This window comes from Choloepus didactylus, chromosome 17 (genome assembly GCF_015220235.1).
Source record: "Choloepus didactylus isolate mChoDid1 chromosome 17, mChoDid1.pri, whole genome shotgun sequence".
Lineage (NCBI taxonomy): Eukaryota > Metazoa > Chordata > Mammalia > Pilosa > Megalonychidae > Choloepus > Choloepus didactylus.
Window position 1 is genome coordinate 36,361,489 of NC_051323.1, and position 27,397 is coordinate 36,388,885.

Below are 27,397 nucleotides of genomic sequence, written 5' to 3' on the forward strand. Positions count from 1 at the left end.
TTTTCAGTTGGTGTTTTTGTTTTATATCCAAACCAGATCTAATGGAAACATGTTTTCTTTCAGGATATCCTTCTCATTAATGTAGTAATTGAGCAAATGATCTGTGATACTGATCCTGAGCTAGGAGGCGCTGTTCAGTTAATGGGACTTCTTCGTACTCTAATTGATCCGGAGAACATGCTGGCTACAACTAATGTAAGAAATTACCCTGAGATAAACATGTTTTGGTATAGTCAGTTTTGTATGGTTTTATAATAAAACTTTGAAAAACAACCAATACTTAAGCATTTGTACATATAGTATTCTTACAGTAGTTAAGATTTAAGGAAGTATTCTAGAATATTAACGGTTATCTCAGAATGATGAGATGCTTTTTTGTCTGTAAAATTCTCTTATAATTAGAAAATATGTATAGTATTTTTAAATCATTACAAGTTTGTGGGCCCAGTTGTATAAAATATAATCACAAAATACTGAAAGGCATTTTCCTAATAATAACATTAATTTTAAAAACAAATCTAAATTTCATCCTGTTTTTAGTGACTTGATAATTTGATTCATTGGTTTTCAAATTTGGATATGTGAATTCTGGAGTTCCAGATTTTAAGCAGTTGCGTTGCTTTGATAGGATCCAGATCACAAACATCTTATAAAAATTTTTCTTTGAATATTTTTCCTTGGAAAAACTTTTTATAAAGTTTTCTGATCTTGCTTTTATTTTTATTTAATACATAATCTGAAGTAGATTTGATTTTCAGTTATCTAAAAATAATATTAAATTGAATATAACTAATTTTTTGGTTAGTTCACAGTATATTATTTGTTGTTTGTGTGTGATCTGTATTGTTAATTCTTGAAGATAGTTTATTAGTTACAGAGATGGTAAAGTATTCTCTTTTTTACTATGTATGTTTCAGAAAACTGAAAAAAGTGAATTTCTAAATTTCTTCTACAACCATTGTATGCATGTTCTCACAGCACCACTTTTGGCCAATACGTCAGAGGACAAATGTGAAAAGGGTAGGGTCTCTTTATTTATCTCCTTTTGATTTCTGTTTTTTAAAGAAGGGTGAAATAAATATTATAACTGGCTATTTATTTGGTGCTTTATATGATAGGGTAATTATTACTGAAATTTAAACTTCAGTATAAAATCATGATTACTGTTGTTTCTGAAGGTCTGTGGAAGAAACTGGCAAAAAGTATAACTTACCAGGGAAGAAAGTTGTAGATGTTTAGCAGAAGAAGCAGATTGCCCTGAAAGTTGTTATTGATCTCTATAATCAGTGAGGAGGAACAGATAGTATATTGCCTATAAAAAAAATCCGAGAGCACCATCATTTTGGAGAACAATTTGGCAATATGGTAAATGCCCTTTTATTTCACAGCATCAGGATCAGAAGCTGATTGATTAATCAAAAAAGTTGGTTAAAAAAAAGTGATTTTTAAAATACATAAATTCTTTAAACATTTTAACTTTCCCTCTAAATGCACAATTATTTGCTAGTATTTTCTGTAGAGACAAGGCTTTTTTATTATATGTTTATTGATTGTATTTACAAATTATCTTTCTTGCCTAAACTGTACTTATAATTCATCAACTACAATTTCTGGTTTCATCTTAGTAGAGTGAAAACTTAAGTATATTGTTGAACTAATCTCAGTGCAGACTCCTAATAGGGTTTTAAGTATTCCGCCACCATGCCCAGGTTTTCATAGTTGTTAAGTATGTATCTAATTTGGCAGTAATTTGAGTTCACAGTATCCACCTTAGGCCATAGATGCTATTGTTCTCTTTGATTTCATCAATCTACAGTATTTAAATTATATAATCATATTATCAAATACAGTTAGCATATACAAGGACTCTGATAAGCATTCAACTCAGCTAGTGAAATCAGATATGTGGGTATGCACATGAGAGAATAGCCACCATCTGAGAATTTTGGTTAATCTGATGAATCAGTTAAGGGAGGTCAGTTAGGAGAGTGCTAAAATAATAAAGTTGTAATACATGCACATCCTCCTTATACCATCAGTTCCACTTCTAAGTGTATAATATACCCTAGGGAATATTTGTGTATATGCATGACGTGTATAAAAATGTAGCTGCATTTTTCATAGTAGGAAAAATGAATAAAGTGTGTTATATTTATGCAATGGAATACTATATAGCAGTTAAAATGACTGAATTTAATTCCAATGTATCAATAAAATGATTCTCAAAAAATATAAAGTTGAATGAGAAGAAAAGCACATTGCAGCAGGTTTTAATACAGAATGGTATCATTTATGTTAATTAAAATAAATACATTTTTAATGTTCATTTAAAAATCAAACACTTCCAGCATACGGAAATATATAGATAATGTATAACAGACACCCATATACTCCTTGCTGGCCTTATCAAATCTAACTTGCCATATTTTTTTCAGATTTTTTTCAAAAAGAAATAAAACATTACAGATAGAGTTGGGGTTCCCTATGTAATCCTTCACATTCTCATTCCCACCCCCACCCCCATCCTTCAAGGTATGCTGAATTTGGAATTTACCATTCCTATGTCTCTTTATATGATGATGACATGTATATATTCATAAGGAATATGTGGTATTTTTTGTGTTTTCAAACCTATGAACAATATGAATTGACTCCTATTATACATGTTATTCTGCAGTTGTTTTTTTTATCTAATGCTGCTTTTGAGATCTATTCATATGATACTTTTTGAGTTACTCATTTAAACTCCTTTATAGTATTCTTTTGTATGAGTATGCTGTAATTTAGTCATTCTGTTTATAATGTACATATAGATTGTATCTAGCTTTTTGCTGTTACGGCCAGTGTTCCATTATACATTCTTGTGTTTTCCTGTGCAAATGAGCCTAGATGTGCTCTAGGATATGTGCCTATAAACCAGAACTTATTTTTATACTGTTCTACTTATTTTATTAAAAAATAATATGCAAAGCATCAATGGCTAATTGTTAACATTATGTATTATTCTGGGGATTTTTAAATTCCTCTATTTTCTGTTTTTAAAAATCAGAATTCAAAGAGATAATCCTAATTGTTGGGTAGTGACTAGAAGAAAATAAAATGATATATCAGTCTTATCTCTGGTTGTAGTCTCTCTTTGTGTCAGATTATTTGTGCTATATTATCTTTTAATAATTCCACCTCTGCACCCAATTCTGTAAAATATTGCAGATAGAGATACAGTATTTGACCAAAGCAACTAACTTTTAATGATTATTGTGAGAGTGAAATGAGATTATGATTGAAGTTGTACTTTGTATTTATAAAGTGCTAGGGAAATGTGAGATATCATTACTGAAATAACTGATTTTAATTTTTTTGTTAGATAATATAGTTGGATCTAACCAAAACAACACAATTTGTCCTGGTAAGTATAAATTCATATTTTATGAACTAATGCAAATTCAGCTTTTTCCTATTCAGAGTGTAATATTTATTCAAAATTATGAAAAGCATAATTTTGACATAAAAACAAAATCTATGAATAGTTTTCCTTTTTTCTTCATAAGAAAGAAAAAAATGTCACTTTCTCCAGAAGAAAAGAAAGAAAACCAGTTGGAATTTAGATTTTTTTCTAAATTTTTTTCTAAATAATGTACAGTTTTTTTTTCTGACATTCTTTTGAGAAGGTAGTGTCTGAAAGTTGAAGATTTAGTTTGTTCTTATTTCTGAAATCTAGTAAAATAAACCCAGGTAGCAACCTAATGCTACTATTTGACTAGTTTTAATGACAACTTATGCTTGGGTATTGTTCATGAGTTGGAGTTGCAATACTGTTGCTTCTAATTGGAACATACATCCCAGGTGCACTTAGCATCCAGGGCTTTTCTGTCAGGCCTGTTAAAGGTCCAGGAGAGCTAATTTCTTCAGGCCAGCTGGGTTCAAACACAGGCTTAGCTCATAGATTAGATTAGTTAGAAACATAATGGATAATATTGTGTCCTGATTTGGGAAAGTGAAAACAAGGCATTTAATTGACATTACAGATCATTGTTACAAAATCGTTAGTAAATAAAATTTTGAAATTCAGAAATAAGAGACATTGGTTTTAAAGGTAAGGGACTGGTTTAAATATTGGCTGTGATGTCAGCTGTTAACTCATTGGTCTGGAGCAAGTAAAACTCTATACTTGCATTTAAAGTAGAAAAGATCTTTGAAATATTGGAATTATATTTTTTGTACTTACAGCCATTCTGTTATTAAAAAGAATGTTTGTTTATTCCTGGTAGCATCATTGTTATACAGAATATCTTTGAATGTAATCTTCTTTGGTAAATAGCAAGAAGAACTAGATGATGTGAGTTTTTCCTATTCCATAAGGATATAACGCCGTAATTTCCTCACAATTTAACATTTCCTTCTCAAAATCTTCTATAATAGGTGTGGGCAGTTAGCCATATTAAGCTTATGTCCTACATTAAAACTTTATGTTCAGGAAGCAATTCAAAATTATTCCATGAATATATAAACTAAAGCCTCTTGAAGGGGGCAAAAAAAAGGTGTTTTATTGCAATAGGTCTCTCTTTATGGATATCATGATTTGATGTTTAAAAAAAACAGTGATGTTGTTAGGTTACATCAGAAGTCTTGTAATATTTTCACTTGATGTTTGAATAGACAAAATGTCCTTTCCTTAAAGATGTCTTCTAAGAAAGAATATTGATTTTTCTTGGGAAATTTGCATTGTGCCCCTTTAAGTAAACTGAGCTTCTTCCTCTTTACTGTGTATCCTTTCATAGATTGATTGATATTAATTTTTAAAGATTGCTTCATTCTGGAGCTACTTCTGCATTGTTTGGAGCATCAGATGTATCATATAAAAAGCTATGTTATGCTATTTGTTGATGCCTGCATTTATTGTTGCTTAGATATTGTCTAGGAGCTTAGAATGACTGTATTTATTAAGGAAACCTTACCAAGAAAACCTCAATGCAGTGTTTGCAGGTTTTTACTGAATATTTCTTCCTCTTAACATTATTAAATATTTTATACTAACGAGAGCCTTAAAAAAGTAGTTATTTAGTGGATAAAACTGATAATAATGTGGAGACCCTGCCTAATGAAAAGTAAAAATCTATAGTCCCTTTAATTGCTAGAAAAATGGGAAGGAATACAATTACACTTTTGCTCTAAAATGTAGGACATAAGCTTTATTTTATTATACTTTATTTAGATGTGTTGCAATATTCATTTTATTTTCATATAACTTTCTTTTGTAGATAATTATCAAACAGCACAGCTGCTAGCCTTAATTTTAGAGTTACTCACATTTTGTGTGGAACATCACACATATCACATAAAAAATTATATTATGAACAAGGACTTGCTAAGAAGAGTATTGGTCTTAATGAATTCAAAGCATACCTTCCTGGCCTTGTGTAAGTAACAATTTAAATGAACATTCTTATAAAATGTTTTAAGGAACATTATTAATAGAGAGAAAAGCCAAAGTTACCCATTTGATTTTTATTTATCACTTTTTTAGCAATGTGTATGCTGTTAAAAGATGATTATGAGAATTACTAATCCTGTATTTTCTCTTATTTTCAGGGTGAAAGGAATAGGTATAGTGTCCCCACTATATTGCTCATAGGTAGATTCAATTAGTTTAATATTTAATAGTTCAATTATTGTGATATAATACTATAGGTGATAACATTTTACTATTAGAACTAATCTTGCTGCCTTCTGTATCTACTTTATCAAACTGTCATTTATTAATGACTGTGTTTTTTAGATGTGGACCTTGATATGATTTGGGGTCCTTACTGAAGTTGTAAAGTAATTATGACAGTCTCTTGGTAGACCGCTTGAACCAATAATAATTAAGCTTAAATCATGATATTGGGTCCAGTGTTGATGATTGGCAAAGTAGAAACTTCTCTTTGTCCATCGTAATTTCACTTGCAAATAGAAATAAAGAAACCTCCTGCTCTCTAAATAGGCATGTGATTTTTCCTGGCCATATAGTTAAATTTAAATATTTAATGTGTAAAGAAAATGCTAATCTCCCTACCACATTCTTTATTTTTATGCCTTTAAAGTACTGAGTGTTAACTGCCTGTATTACTTCTTTCCATTCTTTTTCCCATACCCATGCAAATGTATATGAACATAGTCACACACATATAGGGCTTTTTTATTTTTATTTTTACAAAAACAGAATCATACTAACAGATTGTTCGGCTTCTTGATGCTACTCAAGGTCATTTGATATGGTTTGAGTGAATAGCTGAGTAACATTTCAAAGTGTGGCTCTTCCAGTTTGTTCTACCGTTCCCCAGTGGATGTTTTATGAGATTGTTTCCAGTAGTTTGTCACCACAAACAACACTAGCAAAAAGCTTAAGTACTAGTTTATTTCTATAGGATACATTTCCAATAATGAAATTGCCAGGACAAGTGTTTATATATTTTAATATATCCTTTAAAAATTTTAATTTAACCTGTAACTGCCAGGATCCTTTCTCAAAAGATTGAAACACTTAATGTTCTCCCAGTACTCAGTGTTTCTACTTTTACAAAATGTTACCAGTCTGATGATGAAAGATACAGTACTCCATTTTTATTTGAATTGCATTTTCCGTGACTATACCTTCATATTTTAGTGCCATTTGCATTTTTTCTGTTATGAATTGCCTCATCTGTTTCTTACTGATTTTGTAGGAGCTCTTTGTATAATAGAGATATTAATATATCATGCTTTGAGAAATAATTTCCCAGGCTCGTTTGTCTTTTCTCTTTGTGGTATTATTGTCCATATAACTGCTTAAAAATTCTTTATGCAGACAAGTCTTTTCCTTTTAGGGCTTTTGGGGTTTTTTCTTGGTCTTCCTTAGGAATGTGTCCCATATTCTAATATTATTCAGATACTCTTCTAATAATTTTATTTCAGTTTTTTTATATTTATATATTTAATACATCTGAAATTTTTTGCATATAGTATGAAGGAAGAGTCTAGCTTTGTTCTTTTCCTGATTGATAGCCAATTGTGCCAGCACCTTTATTAGATAAACCATATTTTCCTTACTGAATTAAAATATCACTTTTTTTATGTAATAAGTTACCATATATACTTATGTGTATTTCTAGACACCAGAATTAAATAAATGAGAATGTTTATACTTGTGCCACATTAGAATATTATCTCTGTTGTAAGGTTTAATATATTCTATGTCCCTCCTTCACTTCTTAATTTTTTTGGTTCTTGTACATTTGTTCCTCCACAATAACTTGAAAATAATTTTATCTTGTTCATTCTGAATGGAATTACATTAAATTTTTATATTAATTTTTGGAGAGTGGATATTCTCATTATAGGTTTGCCAGTGTTTCTATAAATTTTTTTGATGACTGCAGAATACACCCCTTATTATGGATGGACCATACTTGAACCAGTCTCTTTTATTAAATGTTTATATTCTTTAAAGATTGTCATTATTGTAAGCAATGCTGTTGTAATTGTAGCTTTGTATGCATGTCAGTTTATTCACCAGCAATCTGAGAGTGCATGTTTGCTTACACCTTTGCCAGTACTTCAGTCTTTCTAAATCTTAAGTAAACTTTTTCTTATCTTACTGCAATAAGAGGTGATGTTAAAAGTCTAGCACTTCTCCCCATACTTGTTTGGTATTACAGTTAACATACATTTGTTCTTTATGTGACTTATTCCTGTTTTATTCTCAGATGATAGTTAAAACCTCTTGTGACAGGTACAACTTCATTTAATGACTCCCATCCATTAATAGACTGTTGAAATGAGAGACTGTCTTACGAAATTGGAAGCTTCGTGTGTTAAAGATTTATTTTGCTAGTGGTATCTGAAGAGTAGATGAGGGAAAAGAAAAGAATAAGCATAAAAATAAGGAATTAAAATTACAGTCCTTTGTGTTCCATAGAACTTTAGCAGTAATACTTACTTGCCTTATTTGGCCAGGGAAAAGACTAGTTAAAAGAAACATTTCTTTCCAGTATTCTAAAATGTGAAGAGCCAAATTATACTGCTTACTCATTACCCTGTTGTTCTTTTAGAAATTATCTGATCTTCCACAGTTCATGTTTATCAGAGGCAAAAATAGCTCATATGCAATTGGTAAATAAAGGAGTGATGTCAGTTTAATGTGGAGGTAGTGTTGGTTCACAGATGATTTTTTCAAGGCAAGAGGAACTGAAATGAGAGTGGAACTATAATCTTCATCAGAAAAATAATGATGGCAGCAGGAGCCCCTTTTGCTATGTATTAAGATTACAAAGAAACACTTGCATACAAGGCTCCTTTCCCCACAGAGACAAAGCAGTCTTGGCTCATGGGAGGTTGTGCCACTCTTGTGCCCACTTTATTGATAATCCCCCTCCCATTGATTTTCAGCTCCTTTTTCACTCCACCAGGACTACTCTAAATAAAGTACTGCCAGCATTTGCATTCTCTGGTTTTTGTGTACTTGTAATCTCTGCCTGCCTGGGTAGTTTGTTTATTTCCTAAATACCAGTTATTCTTATTAGCTCTGGTTACAAAGTTGCACAAGTTTTGAGAGGTCTTCCCTAAATCTGTTTTTCTTAAAGCCTGATTATTTTCAGAGCACAGTTTTTCTTTTTTATTTTAGAACACATATATTGCTCTATGGCAAAAACACTTGTATAATAATTAACTGTAGTAAACGATAAACTTATTCCCTGTATTATTTTTAATTAGGTGCTCTTCGCTTTATGAGGCGGATCATTGGCCTTAAAGATGAATTTTATAATCGTTACATCACCAAGGGAAATCTTTTTGAGCCAGTTATAAATGCTCTTTTGGATAATGGAACTCGGTACAATCTGTTGAATTCAGCTGTAATTGAGCTTTTTGAATTCATAAGAGTGGTAAGTATATATTAAAGGACTTTTAGTAGAGTAAAAGAATTACATGTAAGCAAAGTGCTCTCTTCATTCTTTTTCTCCTGAAATTTCTAATTTCATGTATCTTAGAATCTTTCCAGTAAATTTAAAGTTTTAACGTCAGTTATTCTTTATTCTTATTTGTATTGTGGTTACAGTTATGTTAATATTTTAAATTGTGAAATTTTAATAAGTGAAATTCAGCATAGTTTTTTTCCCATATTTAGTCTGTATTATTTTCAATTCCATTATTATGGCCAAATCTTTCAGTATCACATTTGACATGTGGACATTTTAGTCAAGCATACTGTTCAAGTGGTCTCTAAGGGAAAGGTGGCTTTCTATTGTAGGGGTAGTGATAAAAATGATTAGAATGGTTGAAAATAATTCCTTTGGTATGATTTCTAAAAGGTGGGATGGAATCATGGAATTTCAAGTTAAAGAGAGCAGGAAGTTGATGTACTACTCTAATTTCCTTATTTCACAAATCAGAGAACTGAGACACCTACAGTGATTAAGTGACTCATTCAAGGATATCCATTTGATTAGCAGCTCATTCAGGCTAGAAGCTATGTCCCAACTCAGTTTCAGGCAACAAATCATTTGTCATAAAATGATCTGGAGGGAGCTGTATGTGAATAACAGGGATAAGGCAGATAACTGTAGAACCAGTACAACAAATTTATCCTCTCCTGCATATATACACCTTGAAAGCATTCCACACATTGAAACCATTCTAAGTCCAAGCGGTTGGAAAGGACTTGAAAAAAATTGTCCAAGTCAAACTCATTCTCTACTTTTTATTCTTATAAATCAGAAGCCTACCAGTGACATGCTATCCTCATGAAGATGATTTGGCTGACTGGCTTGTTTTTCTAATAGGGGTCACTTGTTAAGAGTTTGATTTTTAAAATACCAAAGAGGGTATAGAAGTAGTGTTTAGCCTTGGAAAAGAAGGAGCATAAATAATTAGCCCAGTAGGTTTCTGAACCCAGATCACAATATGCTATTCCAGTAAATCAGATTGAGTTTTTTGTTTTTGGGTTTTTGTTGTTTGTCATTTTAACATTTTTTAAATGTGTAATTCAGGCAGTAATTGCGTTTACAATGTTAAGCTACCAGCACCACCATCTATTACCAAAACTTTTTCATCACCCCAAACAGAAATTCTATACCCATTAAGCAAAAACTCCCCATTCTTTGCTCCCCCTGGCCCTGGTAATATCTAGTCTACTTTATGTCTTAATGAATTTGCTTATTATGATTATTTCATATAAGTGGAATCATATACTATTTCTTCTTTCGTGTTTTATTTCACTCAGATTAATTTAACTTTTATATTTTTTTCCTTTAAAATTTTTGGTGTGATACTGGTTAAATGATAGTAGGGTTCTCAGCCCCTTCCTATTCCCATAATTAAATTTCTGGTTTTCTGAAAATAATATTGGTGATTAAGTATACATTGAATCCCAAAACTTATCTTTTTGTTCAGTGTAGAACACAAAATCATTTTAACCAGGTTTCTAATTTTTTTTTCTTTGCATATTTGGATTGAGATGTCCAAGGAAACTCACTTAAAGACTTAAAATCCTCAATGCAACCAGATTATAATGTATCTTTTAGAGATACTTTAGAGTATGTCTTACTATTAAGTGATATCTATAAAGTCCTGAATTATTTTAATTTTTTATTCTAATGAACTGCTTTGCAACCATAGATTTTTGTTTCATTTTGTTTTTTAATTAGAGAAGTTGTAGGTTTACAGAAAAATCATACAGGAACTGTAGAGTACTCATATACCACCCTATTACCACCTTGCTTTAATGTGTTATATTTGTTACAATTAATGAAAGAACATTTTTATAATTGTACTAGTAACTGCAGTCCATGGTTTAACTTAGGGTTCACTGTGTTGGATAGTCCTGTGTCTTTCTTTTTATTCTAGTAACAACCATATATTTCCCCTTGTAACCACATAGAAGTATATAATTCGTTGCTGTTAATTACATTCACAATGTTGTACTACTATCACCTCCATTCATTACCAAAACTTTTCCATCAACCCAAATAGAAACTCTGTACAATTCATTCAGTAACTTCCCGTTCCCTACCACCATCCTACCCCAGGCCCTGGTAATCTATATTCTAGTTTCTAACTCTGAATTTGCTTATTCTAATGGTTTCATATCAGTGAGATCATACAATATATTTCCTTTTGTGTGTGGCTTATTTCACCCAACATGATGTCTGCAAGATTCATCCATGTTGTCACATGTATCAGAACTTCATGCCTTTCTAAGGCTGACTAATAGTTCATTGTATGTATATACCACAGTTTGTTTATCCATTCATCAGTGGATAGACACTTGGGAAACTGTCATCTTTTTGCAGTTGTGAAAATGCCACTGTGAACACTGGTGTGCAAATATCTGTTTGAGTCTATGCTTTCAGTTCTTTAGGGTATATACCTAGCAGAGGGATTGCCAGGTCATGCAGTAATTCCATACTTAACTTTCTGAGGAACCTACAAAACAGTGGCTACACCATTTAATTTTCCCACCAAGAATGAACAAGTGTTCCTGTTTCTCCACATTGGCTTTCCCATTTCTTTAATTGTAGCCATTCTAGTGGCTGTGAAATGGTATCTTGTGGTTTTGATTTGCATTTCCCTAATACAGTGATGTTGAGCATCATATGCCTTTTGGCCATTCGTATATCTTTTTTTTGGAAAATGTCTGTTCAAGTCTTTTCTTCATTTTTAAATTGGATTGTTTGTTTTTTTATTAAGTTGTAGGATTTCTTTATATACTCTGGGTATTAAACCTGTATTAGATATGTGGTTTCCTAATATTTTCTCCTATTTTGTACTGTCTTTTTTACTTTCACGATAGTTCTTTGATATACAAGTTTCCAATTTTTTTGATGGTCCCATTCTGTTTTTTCTTTTGTAGCTTGTATTTGGGTGTAAAGTCTAAGAAACCATTGCCTAAGGTCCTGGAGATGCTTTCTTCTGTTTTCTTTTAGGAGTTATATAGTTTTGGTTCTTGTATTTGGGTCTTGGATCCATTTTGAGTTTATTTTTGTATATGGTGTGAGGTATAGGGGTCTACCTTCATTCTTTTGCATATGGGCATTCAGTTTTCCCAGCACCATTTGTTGAAGAGACTCTTACTTCCCAGTTGAGTGGACCTGTCACCCTTGTCAAAAATTAGTCAGCCATACCCCCCAAGGAGCTGGAGAGAAATGTGGAAATGTTGGACTTCCCTATCTGGCTATTGCTGATTTTCCCGCAAACATTGAGGACTGCCAGTTTAGTGGGCCGAGCCCTCAATCTGGGGGCCTTCCCCTGTGGGACTAGTTGCTACAAGGAAGAGGCTCAGCCCACTTATAATTGTGCCTGGGTGTCCCCCCCAGAGAGCCTCTTTGTTGCTCAGATGTGGCCCCCTCTCTATGCCCACTCAGCAAGTGAACTCACTACCCTCCCCCCTACATGGGATGTGATTCCCAGGGGTGTGAATCCCCCTGGCAATGCAGAAAATGACTCCTGGAGATTAGCCTCGACCCAGCACTGTGGGATTGAGAGGATCTTCTTGACCAAAAGGGGAAGAGATGAAGCAAAGTGGGGTTCCAGTGGCTGAGAAATTTCAAATGGAGTCGAGAGGTCACTCTGGAGGGTATTCCTATGCACTATATAGATATCACCTTTTGGTCTTTCGTGTGTTGGATTGGCAAGAGGGAAATACCCTGAAGCTGTCAAACTACAACCCAGTGACCTTGATTCTTGAAGATGATTGTATAACTATGTAGATTGTGTAGTGTGACTGTGTGACTGTGAAAACCACGTGGTTCACACTTCTTTTAATCTGGTATATGGACAGATGAGTGGGAAAATGGGGACAAAACTTAGTTGAAGAAAAGGGTGGGATGGAGGGGATGGAAGGATTTAGGCATTCTTTTTTGCTTTTATTTTTAATTCGGAGTAAGGAAAAGGTTCAAACATTGATTCTGGTGATGAGCGCACAACTGTATGATGGTGCTATGAATAATTGATTTACACTGTGGATGACTGTATGGTGTGTGAATATATCTCAGTTAAACTGTATTAAAAAAATAAGTGAACAATGGAGGGAGGAAGGGAATAGGATGTTTTGGATATTCTTGTTTATTTTAATTTTCATTTTATTTTTTGAAGTAATGAAAATGTTCAAAGATTGTGGTGATGAAAGCACAACTATATGATGATACTGTTAACAACTGATTGTATACTTTGAATGATTGCATGTTACGTGATTGTATTTCAGTAAAATTGCATTAAAAAAATTAGTTGGCCATAAGTGTAAGGGTTGATATCTGAACTCTCGATTCAATTCCGTTGGTCTGTATGTTTGTCCTTGTGCCAGTACCATGCTGTTTTGATTATTGTGGCTTTGTAATAAGTTTTAAGATTGGGAAGTGTGAGTCCTCCAACTTCATTCTTCTTTTTCAAGATGGCTTTGGCTATTCTGGGTCTCTTACTCTTCCATGTAAATTATTACTAGTGTATGGAAACACTACTGGTTTTTCTGCATTGATCTTGTAAACACCCCCCTCCACACACACACATACATACCACGACCACCACCACCACCACTACCGTGCTGAATTTATTAGTTGCAGTAGCTTTGTTGTGGATTTTTCAGGATTTTTTGTATTTAGGATTATATCATCTTCAAATGGAGAAAGTTTCACTTCTTCCTTTCCAATTTGAATGTCTTTTTTTTTTTTTTTTTTTTTTTTTTTCCTGCCTAATGGCTCTGGCTAGAAGTTCCAGAACAATGTTGAAAGCATTTAGTCTTTTCACCATTGAATGTCATGTTAGAGGTGGGTTTCTCATATATGTCCTTTATCATGTTGAGGACATTTCCTTCTCTTCCTAGTGTTCTCAGCATTTTTATCTAGAAGTGGTGCTGGATTTTGTCAAATGCCCTTTCTGCATCAATTGAGATGGGGTCATGTGATTTTTTTCCCTTTGTTCTGTTAATGTGGTATATAACAGTTACTGATTTTCTTACATTGAACCATCCTTGTTTACCTGGGATAAAACCCATTTGATGGTATATAATTCTTTTGATGTGCTGTTAGATTTGGTTTGCTAGTATTTTGTGGAGGATTTTTGCATCTATATTCATAAGATCTATATTTTGCATCTATATTCAACAGGTCTGAGTTTTTTTTATGGTGTCTTTATCTGGCTTTGGTATAAGGGTGATATTTGCCTCATAGAATAAGTTAGAGAGTCTTCTCTCCTTGAATTTTTTGGAAGAGTTTGAGCAAGATTGGTGTTAATTCTTGGAATGTTTGGTAAAGTTCCCCCGTGAAGCCGTCGGGTCCTGGGCTTTCTTTATTGGGAGGTTTTTGATGACTAAATTCCATCTCTTTACTAACTGTTGGTTTGTTGGATCTTTTATATCTTCTTGAGTGAGTATAAGTAGTTTGTGTGTTTCTAGGAATTTGTCCATTTTATCTAGGTTATCTAATTTGTTAGTGTCCAGTTTTTCATAGTATCCTCTATAGCTCTTTATTTCTGTGGAGTCAGTTATAATATGCACCCATTGATTTATAATGATCAGTTTGGTTGATTTAGAATGTAGAAGAAATATTTAGAAATTATTATTACTAACAGTTGATATCACAAAACTAGATCAGATAAGAGTGGAATTCCAGTTCATCAGATCTACATATGTAATATAGTCTAAGGAATCTATGCTTATTATTTAGGTAAGGCTTATTCCATTTTTGTGGCAGTTAAATGGGAAGCCATTAAATAACACTTAATATTTGTTGAATATAAATCTCAGCATCTTCCCTCTAACCAACTGTGTGCTCTTTATCAGACCATTCAGCCTCTCTTGGAGCCTCAATTTTCCTTTTGTGTAAAATGGGATAATAAACCCTATTTCACAGAGCTGCTTTGAGGATCAAATGAAATTGTGTGTGAAAGTACTTTTAAATTGTAAAATGTTATCTAAATGAAAAAAGTATACAGAAGACAAACTAAATCCATTTACTTTTCACACATTCTTTATAGTTTCCCAAAAGGGCTGCAGTGAATTGCTTCTCCTTTTTTCCAAGTTTTCTGTGGAATCCTAGGACATTTATTTTTTCAAAGAAACTAGGACATTTATTTTTGGAAGGTGATTTTTGAAAAACCTCTTTTGATCAGCTTTGGAACTACAAGCTTTTTTTTTTTTTTTTTTTAAGTTTTTCTCCTAACAAGCATTGGATTCTATTTGAATTGTAAATTTTTTGCTTATACAGGAAGATATCAAGTCTCTTACTGCACATATAGTTGAAAACTTTTATAAGGCCCTTGAATCGATTGAATATGTTCAGACATTCAAAGGATTGAAGACTAAATATGAGCAAGAGAAAGACAGACAAAATCAGAAACTGAACAGGTATTGTTTAAGTATATTGCAATTATAGCTTATAAAGTTGTGTCCAAAATATTCTGTAGTTTGGATCTTACATGTGAAATCTCCCCAAGAAGTTTTCTTTCCATCATTAAATAGCACAGGATTGTTATGTAGGTGGCCAAGGTTTCCCCACTCCCAACCTCCAAATCCTTTATATAATAAAGTACTGCCCCATATTATAACTCAAGAAGACTTTTTGTTTCAGTTTGCAGTATTCTAAAGCACTTAGAAATGTTCTTTGGTTATATCTTGTATCATGATTGAGGTGATTATGATAAACTTACGCCCAGTTACAATTATATCAGAGTTCCTTTTAGTTATATGTATTTTTCTCCCTCAATTTTATTCTTTTCATGAACTTTAAATCAATATTCAATATTTGTGATATATTTCTTACAGTGTACCATCTATATTGCGTAGTAACAGATTTCGCAGAGATGCAAAAACCTTGGAAGAGGATGAAGAAATGTGGTTTAATGAAGATGAAGAGGAGGAAGGAAAAGCAGTTGTAGCACCAGTGGAAAAATCTAAGCCAGAAGATGATTTTCCAGATAGTTATGAAAAATTTATGGAGACCAAAAAAGGTATTAAAATTCTTAATTTTTGTATAAGGTATCCTCTTATTTAGTACAGAAATTATTCAGTTCTAAGGCATGAAAGATATGAACTTTATGCTGAATTAAGTACTTTTAAAATATGTACTTTTCCCAGATCTGTTTGGGAGTTGTTTTCATGTTTAAAATGTTTTCTTGAAACTTGACATTTTGTGATGCTATTCATTTGCTATTTAGACATTGCATTGTCTGCTTTGCCTTCCATGAACATTCTTGGTTTTATTTCTATACTGAATCTCTAGTAATTATAGAGACTGTGTAGATCCATAGAAAACTTCCACAGCACTCCTGCCTGGGGAAATTGAGCTCAAAGGAGTAACTTTGCTCTTTAAAATTTTTAAGTCATTATAAAAGTTGCATAAAGATACATTGAGAGAAGTAATAAAATTTCCCCTGGCTTTCAAAAGTGCTTAACTTGCTTTATAAAACTTAAGATGTTTCCAGTATCTTTCAAAAGAATTAATCACTTTAATTCTATGCCCTGAGTAATTATCATTATTAAAATACTGTCCGACATACATCATCTTAAATGTTAGATAAAAATTTTGTTTTGTTCGAAAGACTAAAACATCTCCTGGACTTTATATAGGTCTAATGTTCTGTGATTTTTGAATGTAAGATTTTCTAAAGGCAATTCTCATTAGTAGTGTTTCATTGATTTCTTACTGAATTTTTCCTGAAACGGTTGTTCCCAGCCTCACTCATTTTCCACTTATTAGTACCATAAGTTCTGTTTTGCTTCAGGTTGGTGTTACAAATAGGCCTGTTAAAATGTCCTATATAGGCACCTTTCAGTAGTCAAATTCTTCTGCCTTTACTCATTATCCTTAACACTGTCAAAAGAATAAGGTATGGCCATGTTATACATACTGCATCCAGTTCTAGATGCCACGCTACTAAGAACTATACAGAAAAAATAGTAGCAACCAAATGTTAAAAGAGGAGTGGACACCTGTCATAAAAGAAACAGATAGAGGGACCTGGAATATTCAGAGATGAAGAGACTCATGAACATGATTGTTGTCTTTAGGCATTTGAAATGTTCACTTACTTGTGGGAAAGGTTTTTAGGTTTGTTAAAAGGAGTGTAGGAGTGTGGAATCAGTGATTGGAAGCTATAGGGAACAATAAAAGGAAGAGTCAGGTGGCTAATGAGTCCTTGGAAGCGTACTCGAGATACCTGTTTGCCAGCAGTGTGGAATTCTAGCATAGGATGGCTGAGTTTGTTGTATGCCTCTTTTTTTAAATTATTTTTTTAATGCAATTTTATTGAGATATATTCATACACCATATAATCTATCCAAAGTATACAATCAATGGCTCATCATATAGTTGTGCATTCATTGCCACAAACAATTTTAGAACTTTTTCATTGCTCCAAAATAAAGAAAAAAATAAAAAGGAACACCCAGAACATCCCATATTGTTATATACATTTTTTGTCTTTATTTTTTCATTCTGTTATATGACGCTTAAGGTCTTTTTTACTCCTAAGATTTCTGAAATTCTAGCTAAGAAAGACTTACCATTGAATACATCATTTTCTACTCTTAGTTCTCAGAAAACGAAAGTGCTATTTTAAAATTACTGCTCTTTTCAGATGCTTTGGCTTAGCAATATTTATTGATGTAGGTTCACAATTTTACTTTTGCTTTGCTTTAGCAAAAGAAAGTGAAGACAAGGAAAACCTTCCAAAAAGGACATCTTCTGGTGGCTTCAAATTTACTTTTTCCCACTCTACCACTGCTGCTAATGGAACAAACAGTACGAACAGTAAACCTGTAGTGGGTCAGACACCACCAGCAAGTTCTAACGGGTCCTCTTCTAAAACTGCAAACTTGGCTACATCAGTAACAGCCACCAAGGTATGTGAAATAACACTACAAACAAGCTTTTCTATCTGTAAAACTGTTTCATTTTTATTGAAGAAAATTTGGATAATAAAAATAATTTTAAAGAAGAAAAAAAGCTTGTACACTTTGTCTTCAGGGAAAATAACTACTAACATCTTACAGAACTTTCTTCAGGTTTGTGGTTTTGTTTTATCTGTCACGTAATTGAGATTCTTCTGTAAATACAGTTTTGTATCCTGCTTTTGTTTATACATTATAAAAAAAATTTTATTAAAATATTCTTGATGACTGTAGAATTTGTTTCATCTGTATGTATCATATGTAAGCATGTCCCCTCTCCCCATTCTATTTTAGAGCACTTAAAATTGTTTCTGATTTTTCACTAGGATTACTAGTGCTGTTGCTTTTTAAATTATTTTATTGGATAAATTAGTAGAAGAATGTCTTCACACATTGTCACATTCCTCACCAGAGAATCTGTATCAATTTATATTCCTATAAGTAGTATATGAATGTGTTTGGCTACTGTAGCTTTGCCAGTGTTGTCATAATTATTTTTAATCTTTGCCAAATAGGTAGGGGAGACAGTATATAATATCTCATTCCCAGTTGTGTGGCCTTTATTATTAATAAGATTGAATATTAATCTTTTGAATTTGCCCTTCTATCAGTTATCTGTTCATAGTGTTGCTTTTTAAAATTGTCGTCTTCTGTTTTCTCAATGTGACTAAACTCTCAGTTTCCACATATTCTCCCCCTTAGAAACATCTCTTTTGAAGTCTGCCATCCTATTCTAATCTAGATTAATAGTTGCTCTCTAGACCTTCTGCACAGCCGTTGTCTTGGAGCTTCCTTTTGCCTGTCTCCATTCTTGTGTTGTTTGTTTCTTGGATCCCATGTCTTCACTCTCTTTCTTGATTTTCTCTCTCATTTTTTGTAGAACATATCCCCTAGTAGTTTGCTGAGGAAAAAATCCCATGAGATTTGAGACCTTGCATGTATGAAGATTTCTTTATTCTACCTCATACTTGATTGACAGTTTAATTTGGATATAGAACCAGATTAGAAATAATTTTGTGTTAGAAATTTGAATTAAGAAGTCCAAAGACATTCCTGATCCTTTGTTTGTGATTTTTTCTTCTTTTTCCTGGAAGCATTTGGGGTCTTTTCCTGTATTCTGAAATTTTATGATATGCTTTGGACATTCTCTTAAGTTTTTGGAAATTTTATGATCTTGTATTAAAACTTATTATTTGCATGTCAAATCTTCTGGATTAATCTTACAATTTTCTTATCTTTTCACTTCTGTTTGATTGTTTATTTATCTTTTTGTTCTCTTTATGGGTTAATTCCTTGAGTTTTTAATTTATTATTCTTCCAGATAATTTTAAATTATGAGCGAGCCATATGAAGTGCAAATGCAAACATGTTTTTCACCTTTTTTGACAGCAACAGCACATTACTGAATATGTTTCTTTCACATTTTGGGGGGTAGGGAGAAAAATAATGTTTATTTTTGGAAAACACCTTAATTGCTCAATCTCTGTAGACTTAATCACAGAAATGTGAAATTAAGCAAAATAGGAGTTCACAGAGGTAAAGCACTGATTTAATTGGGTCTTAACCGTTTTCAGCAAACTGGCCACATTTATAATTGGTAATACATTTATCACCACCAATGGCTCATTTACTTTAGCCAGTTTCAACATCAGTGTTGATTACTATAATCAAATTGATTGGTTCATAATTAAATTAAATACATCAGGTGTGAACTTGTCTATTTTCCTTTGAGGAAAAATACTTAAATCAGAATGAGAAGCCATCAGTGGATACTGAAGTGAACTTCTTTTGCCACAGATTCAAGAAGGGAGCCCTGCATCTTGCTTTTACCTCACAAATTTATCTTTGTGAACTTTCTGTATCAGTACATAGAGAACTTCCTGCATAGTATTCCAAACTTAGGATATACCTTAATTTGTAACTAGCCTCTATTGATGGACATTAATGTTGTGTACAGTTTTTTGCAATTACAATATTGCTGCAATATATGACCTTCTGCAAATGTCATTTCACATGTTTTTTCTGTATAGAATGTGCAATTGCAATTTTTATAATTATTTCCAAATAAAAGCACTCAATAAAATAGGAATAGATGGATAATTCTTTAACCTGATGTATATATCTCTTAAAAGCTAATTTAATCTATGGAAGAGGTATTAGAAGCATTTCTACTAAAGTGAATAACAAGACAAGAATGATTATTAGCCAGTGCAATTTGATGAGATAGAGAAATTAAAGATATAAAATTTGAAAGATATAAAAACTATCCCTTAAAAAACCATCACTTTTGCCAGTAATTATGTTTAAGGAGGATCTTTTTCTTATTTCATTGCGTAAAGAATAATTCTTAAATAACATCAAAAGCCTTTTCAACCTCTATAGAAATTCTTGATTTTTCTTCTTCAGTTTGTTAATATGATGAATTATATTGTTTCCCTAATATTGAAGCATCCTTCCACACTTAGAGGATAGTCTGCTTTGTTATTGTTTTGTGGTTTATTGGTTAGTTTGTTTCAGAAAAAAATTTTCTTGTCTCTTCATGGGCCTTTGTTGTTGTCATTCGCTTTTGTTTTGTTCCCTTCTTTCATTTGAAGTTTTCCTCATGTGTCTGCCAAGCCTTGGATTTTGTTTCATATTATTAAATGTGGCAGATTTTTTTCACAAAAGGTGTCAACCTAATTCAATGGGAAAAGAATAATCTTTTCAACAGATGGTGCTAGGACAACTCGATATCCACAAACAAAACAATGAAGTTGGACCTCTGCCTCAAATCATATAAAATTTAACTCAAAATGTATAGAACATCTAAAACTATACAACTCTTAGAAGAAAACATGGGCATAAATCTTCAAGACCTTGGCTTAATGGTGGTTTCTCAGATATGATACCAAAATCAGCAGCATCAAAAGATAAAAATAGATAAATTGAACTTAATCAAAATTAAAAATTTTTGTGCTTCAAAGATACTGTCGAAGTGAAAAGACAACCCACAAAATGGGAGACATTTATTTGCAAATCGTGTGATAAAGAACTGGTATCCAGAATATATTAAGTTAAAGAAAATTATATGTTATAGTTTTTATTTATATGATTATATAAAGTTAGATTGTTACAACTTAACAATAAAAAGACAACCCAATTTTAAATGAGCAAAGGGTTTGAACAGATATTTTTCCAAAGAAGATAATTATACAGTGACTCATAAGCACATGAAAAGATGTTCTGCATCATTAGTCATTAGGGAAATGCAAATCGAAACCACAATAAGATACTTCTTCACACCTACTGGAAGGCTATAATCAAAAAAGATGGACAATAACAAGTTTGGACAAGCATGTGGAGAAATAGAACCTCATTCATTGTTGGTGGGAATGTAAAATGGTGCAGCAGCTTTGGGAAAGAGTTTGGCAGTCCCCCAAAGTTAAACTTAGATTTATCATCTGACCCAGCAATTCCACTCCTAGGTATATACCAAAATAAATGAAATCATATGTCTACACAAAAACTTATATATGAATGTAATAGGGGTATTATTTACAAAAGCCAAAAAGTGGAAACCAAATGTCCATCAGTTGATGTTTTCCTGATATCCTTTAGTTTCTCTGTATTTTCCTTCATCTCCTTAAGCATTTTTAAGATCATTTTTTAAAAAGTCTTTGTTATGTCTGCATGGTTATCTTCTTTGTTAGTGTTTTCTGGATTACCCTTTTCCTTTGGATGAGCTATCATTTCCTGTTTCTTTGTCTTGGTACTCTTTCATTACACATTTAACTCTTTCATTTTAAAATGTTAACTCTGGGATTTATTCCCTGAGATGTCTGTTTCTTCATTTTGTAACCAGCTGGTGATAAGACAGATTTTCTTGAGCTTCAACTCTCCTATCTGCAAGGTCTGCCCAAGGCAAATGTAGGGTGCAGGGTCCTCCTTCTGTTTTCTGGGTATGTGCCTTGTCTTGTTTTTGTGCTTGTTAGTTGTTTTAGAGTTCCCCTGTTTACAGGAGTTTGAATGCCCCAGACTGTTTGCCTGTAGTTTCTTACACTCCTTTCATGTCTTAAGCTGCTTTCATCTGGATGGCAAATTCTGGGAGGGGGGCGTGCCAGAGGAATTTTTTCCAAGTCAGTCTGTCCCAGCCAAAATAGGGCCAGGGACTCATGAAAGCGGCACAGACCGATTCTATAGTTCCCTGGGGTGGGGATCACGGAGAGCCCCCAGAGCTTCTTCCACAGCTCCTCAAAGCTGAACTTTCTTGACCTGCCCAGCAAAATGCAACCCTTCAACTGTCTCCCACAGCCCTACAGAGCAAAGCATCTTTAAGTCTTTTCCACTGCTGCCTTTGTTCAGGGCAGATTAGAACAGTGGCTGCCCTCAAATCTGGGCCCCCAGCGATCTGAAGTTGCTAATTAGAAGTCTTGATGAGTAATCATCTAGCCATGCCCACCCCTCGGGGAAGAGGACTTTTTAAATTCCTCTTTATGTCACCTGAGAGCTAGCCCAGGGCTGGACCCCACAGCGGCCTGCCATGAGAGTGGAGTAACCCCATGCAGAAAGAGCAGTTTACTGGTCATTAACGTAATTTACCAGCCTCTTCCTTCCCCTCTTCCCTAGATGCTGTACAGCGTGTTCTACCATCCTCCAGAGTTTCAAACTATTTGTTTCGGACAGTTTCTATTAAATAGTTGTTCTGGTGGAAGGACTGAATCCTGGAGCTCCCTGGTCTGCCGTCTTCCCACAGTCCTCAGGAGCCTATAATTTTTAAGTTGCCTTTTCCTTTATTGGGTGCTCTCCCTGTTACTGTAATCCTTTAGCGGTTTATTAGAGCTTCAAGAAAGATGTTTCTGCCAGCTGTTGAAAGCTTCTGTGGGGGGGACAGAACCCTGAAGCGTCTCACTCCACCATCTTGATTGGGGTGGCGTTCTACATGGTGTATTTCTAAGAGAGTGCAATTGTATAAGGGTAGGTGTAATTGCAGTCAGTTATTTGCTTAGTGACAGTAATAGGTTAATAGGTATATATCAGAAGCCTAGAGTCTCTCAAATTCTTGATTGTTTACCTCTCGATTACCGGCCATTTCACTTACAACAGTTCACATTTTTATAATAAACTTTTTTTAACATATGAGTTTATTTATGGGTATATATATACAGTATAGGTAGATAACAAAGTTCAAAATCAGATTTGTGCAGCTGAGTTTTTCAGATAGAGCATTTATTAATCTTAAGCAAATAATCATTTTAATGTTTGTACATTATTGATTAAAACTTTTCTTGGTAACTCATCATCTTTGTGAACATTAGACTGGAGCTTTTTATACTGTAATTATTTCTTCTGTCTCCTTTCTTCCAACTTGTTTGCCTTAAAAACCAGATAGCAAATATAGTATAACAGAAATAGGAGTTAAAAGCTATCATTGAACATTTCATACCAAGCACTGTGCCAAGCGCTTTACATGTATTGTTTTCAATTAAATTTTCAAAATAGTTCAGTGACTTTGATGTACATTATAGCAATTTTACAAATGGAGCAACTGAGGCATAAAGAAGTTAAATCCAAGGCATGCAGCTAAAAAGAACTGTTTTAATTTTTTTTATTAGAGAAGTTGTGGGTTTACAAAAAAATCACGCATAAAATACAGGGTTCTCATATACCAGTGAGAACACCTTACATTGGTGGTGGTACATTTATGTTAAAACCAGTGAAAGCTCATTTTTATAATGTACTATTAATTATAGTCCATGGTTTAATTTAGGGTTCATTGTTGTGCTGTTCCATGGATTTTTTTTTTTTAATTCTAGTAACATGACTTAAAATTTCCGTTTTTTAACCTCATTCAAATATATAATTCATTGCTATTAATTACGTACACAGTCTATTACCACCAAAACCTTTCAATCACCCCAAATAGAAACTCTGTACATTTTAAGCCTTAACTCCCTATTCCTTACCTCCACCCCATCTTCTAGTAACCTCGAGTAACCCAGATTCTGACTCTTCAGTTTGTTTATTCTAATTATATCAGTGAGATCATATAATATTTGTTCTTTTGTGTCTGGCTTATTTCACTCAACATGGTGTCTTCAAGGTTCATCCATGTTGTCACATTTATCAGAACTACTTCCCTTTTACAGCTGAATAGTATTCCATGGTGTGTATACACCACATTTTGTTTATCCATTAATCCCTGCTTTCGATTCTTTGGGGCATATGCTGGAAACGGGATTGCCTGGTCATATGGAAATTCTATTCAAAACTTTCTGAGGAGTTGCTTAACAGTCTTCCACAGCGGCTGCACCATTTTACATTATACCAGCAATGAATGAGTGTTCCTGTTTCTCCATACCTTAACACTTGTCATTTTCCCTTTTTTTAATTCATAGCCATTCCTAGGGTGTGAAAATGGTATCTCATTGTGATTTGGGTTTGTTTCCCTAATGGCTGATTATGTTGAGCATCTTTTCATGTGCTTTTTTGGGTGGCATTGAAATTTGAACTCAGGCAGTCAGACTACAGTCAATTTAGATGCTTAACAATTTATCTATACTGCTTCTTGATTATCCAAATTTGCTAAGATTTATGTTATAAAGCTAAGAAAGAAGCAGCAGGATTCTCATGCAAGTATAGAAGTGTTATTTTATTCATAGACTTTCTAGTTATGACTGCCAGAATGCTTTTTTTGTTGATACTACAGTGTTTCTGTTGTGTTCTGGTTCAGTGTTAATAATGCTAGATGCCTAAGTTCTTCAGGTATGAAGTAATGATTGTACTTCTTTATCCTCTAGAAGTCTAAAGGTTTTGAACTATTTACCTTGTTTACAGTAGATCCTTTAACCTGTAGAATTGTTTATAGGATTCATGGGATTGGTTCAAAATGAATACAAACATTGTGGACATGTGTAATTCTCTAGGTACAGTGTGCTTTGATTGGATTTTCAGAGACCCATTATCATAAAAGACAAAAACCCTGAATTACCTCATCTTTTTTGGGGGGGTGGGGGTGGGGAATAGAGGGTGGTTATAGAGACCTAGCCCTAAAGTTTTTAGTCATTAGTTTTTAGGCATTGTTTGATGTGTTTATCATCAGTCAATGAAGTTACTCTTCAAAAGCAGAACAAAAACGATGTACTTAGTGATGAAATATATATATGATGTACAGACCACAAGGAGACTTCTTCTGACTGGCTGTTAACCTCTCTAGTTTATGAGAAATGAACTAGTTCATCTTCAAGATCCTTTCCATCTCTAGCATGTCATGATTCCTTGTGAGCCCCTACTGTTTGGAAAAATGTAAGTCATTTTTCCCACAGTAAAATTTTGCTAAATTGAATTACGAAGTAAACGATCATTAAAAATCCAAGAATCAAATAGAAAAGTTGGGGGTAACTAACAGCACCACTACTTGGTACTGAGTATATGTTCATGATTTCACTGGTTCCTTTATCAAATTTAGATGTATGTAGTAATTTATCATTTAGAAAAAGGAGTTCTCATTATCTTTCATACTATGTTTGTACTAATAAACTTTTTTAAAAGTTACATATTCAAAATGTTAATTTGCTACATGTTAAAAATATTTTTTTACTCTTGACTAGGGAAGTTTGGTTGGCTTAGTGGATTATCCAGATGATGAAGAAGAAGATGAAGAAGAAGAAACATCACCCAGGAAAAGACCTCGTCTTGGCTCATAAAATTTTTACTGGGGTATCTGCAACATGTGGTCTTACTAAAATGCTGCAACTGTTCAATGAGCTGAAAATCTGAATCAGAAAGCTTTCTCATTTGAACTTATAAATACACAAGGAGTAGCAAAGGACACAGTATATCAGCTAGGAGAGTTTAGTTCTGTAACAAAACAAAAAAAAAAAAACAAAAAACAGGCTTCCCAGGAACTTGATTGCTTGCTAGTAATTAAGGGGGTTTGCCTTTCAGGCAGAAAGGAAAAAAAAAAAAGTTAGTAACCAGAACCTGGGAGGTAGCTTTCTCAACAAGGAAGTCTCAGGTTTGGGAATGGTGGCTTAGGGGAGGGTAAGATTGATAAAATAAGATTAATGCAGGGTTGCTCCAAGCAGGTATCTGATCTAGAAACAATTAGAAAACTTAAGTTGCAAACCCAATAACATTACTTGTATAATGGTGCTGGCCATGTTCTTTTAATCAGTTGCCTCTTTTTAAAAGAAATTTTTATGGAAAACAAATTCAGCTATCATAAACAATGAAGATATGCTGTTGGGACCATTTCTTTGAAAATCTAACAGAAATTCAGCCTTGTGGTATTGGAGAGAAGTACACCCTGTATTAAAGTGCATGTTGAGTTTTCTACACCAGGAATTTGCAGTATGTATTTTGACAAAAATTAGCAAGATGGATTCAAAATGGACATTTCTGTTAATTTTTAAATCAGCACTTTTAGAATCAGTACAGTAGCGTTCCAGAAGGATTTCTCTAGAAACATGGAAATGGATAAAACAGAATGCTTAGAACTACTTACTAGTACAGTCTCGTGGAAGACAACTTTGAAATAACTTTCTGCTTTGTTAGTAAAGTTCTCTCTCTCTTTCCAGGGCAGCAGCCATGTTTTAATGTATAATTTATAAAGACTAACATACACAGAGTAGTGCTGAATTAAGTGGTATTTAATATCTAGAAGCCATTTTGGACCAGAAGTTACTTAAGTGTCAGAGTCAGCATGCAGCATATGAAGCTTTTTGATAAGCAAACAAGGGTGTAATATGAAAGCTGCTTTTTGAAGAGTAAAAGCACATTCCATGTACGTAAATGAATTTAAAATAGAGGCAGACAGTTGAGGTTTTATTTTTAGAACAGCAAGTTAACTGTAAATATTTTAATGTTAGTTTTGTTCATCTATGATCTGAGATCATGCTGAAGTGAGAAAAATGTCCCCAAACTACGACTTAATTTATTGGGAAAAATAAAAGCTAAAAACTAATTCCAGCTACAATCTTTAGATCACCCTTGTAATGTGTTAATGGGTCCATTTTTCCTGAAATAGCTTAAACTGAAGCAGTTTCCCCTGTTTTGGAGATTTTGTAGTTAATTTTCATTTTGGCTATTGTTTGGAAAAGATGGGCTGTCTGTAGATACGAAGTATAGCTTTTCCATAAAACAGATGTTTATTTTGTATTAAAAATACCACTGTACTTGTTTTACACCATTTGTATACATGTGGTGATATTAATGCTGAACTGTAAAATTCAGGAATTAAAAATGTGACCCTGTAATTCCATGATTGTTGATTTTGTTTGGTTTATTGTAAATACCAGTTAACAATTTTGAGAAGGTCCATTTTACAATATTTTTAAATAGCCAATGAGATCATCCATAGATATATATTATAAACTAGTCTTACACCAAATTAAATGGAAGAATTTTAAACAAAGGTTAATTGTACTTCTCTCACTCTATTTATAGAAGATAGGCTTTAGGAAATAAAATTTCTTTAGGACCCATCAGACACCAGAGCACAGAATGGAGTGCTATTTTCACCTC

General features: G+C 33.2%; 1 protein-coding gene across 2 annotated transcripts in view; it reads left to right on the forward strand.

Annotated features, from left to right (window-relative positions):
- The window catches only part of PPP4R3B (protein phosphatase 4 regulatory subunit 3B), a 75,214-nt gene extending 48,077 nt beyond the window's left edge, over positions 1 to 27,137 (forward strand). Inside the window, exons 8-16 of one of the 2 annotated variants that reach the window (XM_037806472.1) lie at positions 64 to 195; positions 918 to 1,020; positions 3,365 to 3,406; positions 5,259 to 5,417; positions 8,731 to 8,900; positions 15,213 to 15,352; positions 15,791 to 15,954; positions 17,646 to 17,848; positions 25,483 to 27,137. In XM_037806472.1, the coding sequence (XP_037662400.1) occupies positions 64 to 195; positions 918 to 1,020; positions 3,365 to 3,406; positions 5,259 to 5,417; positions 8,731 to 8,900; positions 15,213 to 15,352; positions 15,791 to 15,954; positions 17,646 to 17,848; positions 25,483 to 25,578 (1,209 nt within the window). In that variant the 3' untranslated portion in view covers positions 25,579 to 27,137. Of the gene's footprint in view, positions 1 to 63; positions 196 to 917; positions 1,021 to 3,364; positions 3,407 to 5,258; positions 5,418 to 8,730; positions 8,901 to 15,212; positions 15,353 to 15,769; positions 15,955 to 17,645; positions 17,849 to 25,482 lie in introns of both variants that reach the window. The other variant, XM_037806471.1, reaches the window with a different exon arrangement.
- The last annotated feature ends 260 nt before the right edge of the window (positions 27,138 to 27,397 follow it).